At 38.7% G+C, this 2,200-nt stretch overlaps 1 protein-coding gene across 1 annotated transcript; it reads right to left on the reverse strand.

The window, feature by feature from the left end:
• Positions 1–960: 960 nt before the first annotated feature.
• On the reverse strand, positions 961–1,900 carry LOC138866816 (uncharacterized). Its single transcript, XM_070140603.1, has 2 exons — positions 1,772–1,900; positions 961–1,530 (listed from the first exon to the last, which is right to left on the reverse strand). Exons 1-2 carry the CDS (start codon positions 1,883–1,885, stop codon positions 1,261–1,263), a joined length of 384 nt encoding a protein of 127 aa, XP_069996704.1. The 5' UTR covers positions 1,886–1,900; the 3' UTR covers positions 961–1,260.
• Between the last annotated feature and the right edge of the window lie 300 nt (positions 1,901–2,200).

Below are 2,200 nucleotides of genomic sequence, written 5' to 3' on the forward strand. Positions count from 1 at the left end.
TTAATATGTTTTCTGGTCTTTGCGGAACATTCGGTTGGGCGCAATTAGCGATAATCGTTGTTCAGACATTTCGCTCTTGGCCGCTGTATCACTTAGCCCTATGCTTAATAAGTTCGCCAAGAATGATAATATGATAATAATGAAAAGCATAATGATGATGATGATGATGATATTAGTGATATTAATGATAATAATGATAATTAAGTTGATGATGATGATAATAACGATTATGACAATATAAATAATGATAATAATAATGAGAATTATGATAATGATAATGATGATGATAATAGTAGTGATAATAGTAATAATCATCATAACAATGGTGATGATGATAATAATAATAATAATAATGAAAATGATAATGATAATAATATTAATAATAATGACAATAATGATAATGCTGATAATGATAATAAGAATAATGGTAATACTAATTATACTAAAATTGTAATAATGATAATAACGATGATAAAAATGAATTACATATAAAGTGAATGATAATAACCATCCTCATCATTATCATCATTGTCATCATCATCATTATCGTTAGGTTTCATTTCAAAACTAAGTAGTCTGATGGTTTTGTTATACGAAATGTAATAAATAGATAAATGAGATGAAATGGAACATCAGTAGAGAAAGAAGGTACACTGTACACATCTAGAGGTGGTTTTCAGTTACATCCGTAAAATGAAGTTAATAAACCGATATTCAGTCCAGGATTACGCTCTCGGTTACGCGCATATATGCCGTTTGGTCTAAGCCTGCGCTGTCACAGAGCAAGCTTTTCGAAAATCATAATTTGAAAGTGAATCAACTGTCTGGAATTCAACTGACTGCTGATATATATATATATTTTTTTTCTTTCTTCTTCTTTTTTGACATGTGTTATGTAATGCGAATGTGCACAGAGTTGGTCAGCTACCACTATCCAGGGAATCTGCTAAAGATATAGAATTCTATTTTCACCGTTTATATATTTAACATCATAAAAAGTTGAGTTTTCATACAAAAGCCGGATATCATACAAACTGTAAATATTTTCATTTTGATACATACAATTATATGAGAAAAAATGTCATGACGACAGTCTATCTAAAATTCATTACTTATTCCTAAAGCAACAGAAGCAGCGAATCTCGACTAGATTTTCAGAGTTCCTCGAACACAAGTGCCTCTGAAAAGCAACAGAAGAATATCTACACGTTCAGTAGCAGACTCCTGTTCGCTGTCTTGGGCGCCCTTGCGCGCTGACCCTCAACCCTTGAATCCCTTGCCGTGGAAGGCCGGCCCGTGACCTAGGCCGAGCGGTTGGTGGAGCAACACAACGGGCTGGTGGACGAAGTGGACGGGCTGCGGTGCGAAGTGGAACAAGGGGGGTGGGTGAGCCACCTGGTAGATTACGGAGGGCCCGCGGTGGAAGCGGCGCGGCCGCACGCCCTTCGAGAAGCCAGGCTCAGGGATTGGGTCGGCGCCGACGACCGTCAGCACCACAAGCACCGCGACCACCACAAGGAAAAGGGTTGTCTGACGGGGAAATACGCATGTGGGGTCAGATAGGCATGTGGAGCGTTAATGAAATGACGAACTATCTAATGGGACCAACTTTAATGAGGTCCCTTCGTGTCGGGAGCTGAGGCTTCATCTATGGAACTGGTGTGACGTTATCTTTCAAATGCAGTGTGCTTCAAATGCAAATGTGATTTGTCGGCATGCGTGCGCTTTGTGTGCATGGCAAAAGGGGCGAGGGAGATCCAGGTCTACTTACGAACTTCATTTTGTTTTGGATAGAGGACTCGAGCTCAGCTGCTCTGCACTGACGTCCAACTCGGCTGCGTCGCTTATATACTCCTGTGACTGACAAAGGTCGAACAGAATGCATGACCTTGCTCCGGAAACATGTGGCAAGTTACTCATAAATTGAATGAATGTCACTCAAAACTACAATTACTTGGCCAAAAGCGTTTCTGTGATACGTTATTTAAACTATTATTATCTGTTGTTCATAACTGAGGAACCTAGATGTTCGAGACTTTAAAGCTTTTTCCCTTGCACTGGCGTTAGCAAAAACTAAAAATGCGATTAAACTAAAATGAAGCAGCTCCACATACAGTACAAAAACGTAGATAAAAACTATAAGAAAAAGCTAGTTTTATTTCTTGCCCGACAGGTGCATTTTTTTCTGACAGAAAAAAAA

The sequence above is a fragment of the Penaeus vannamei genome, chromosome 27 (genome assembly GCF_042767895.1).
Source record: "Penaeus vannamei isolate JL-2024 chromosome 27, ASM4276789v1, whole genome shotgun sequence".
In the NCBI taxonomy this organism is placed as follows: Eukaryota; Metazoa; Arthropoda; class Malacostraca; order Decapoda; family Penaeidae; genus Penaeus; species Penaeus vannamei.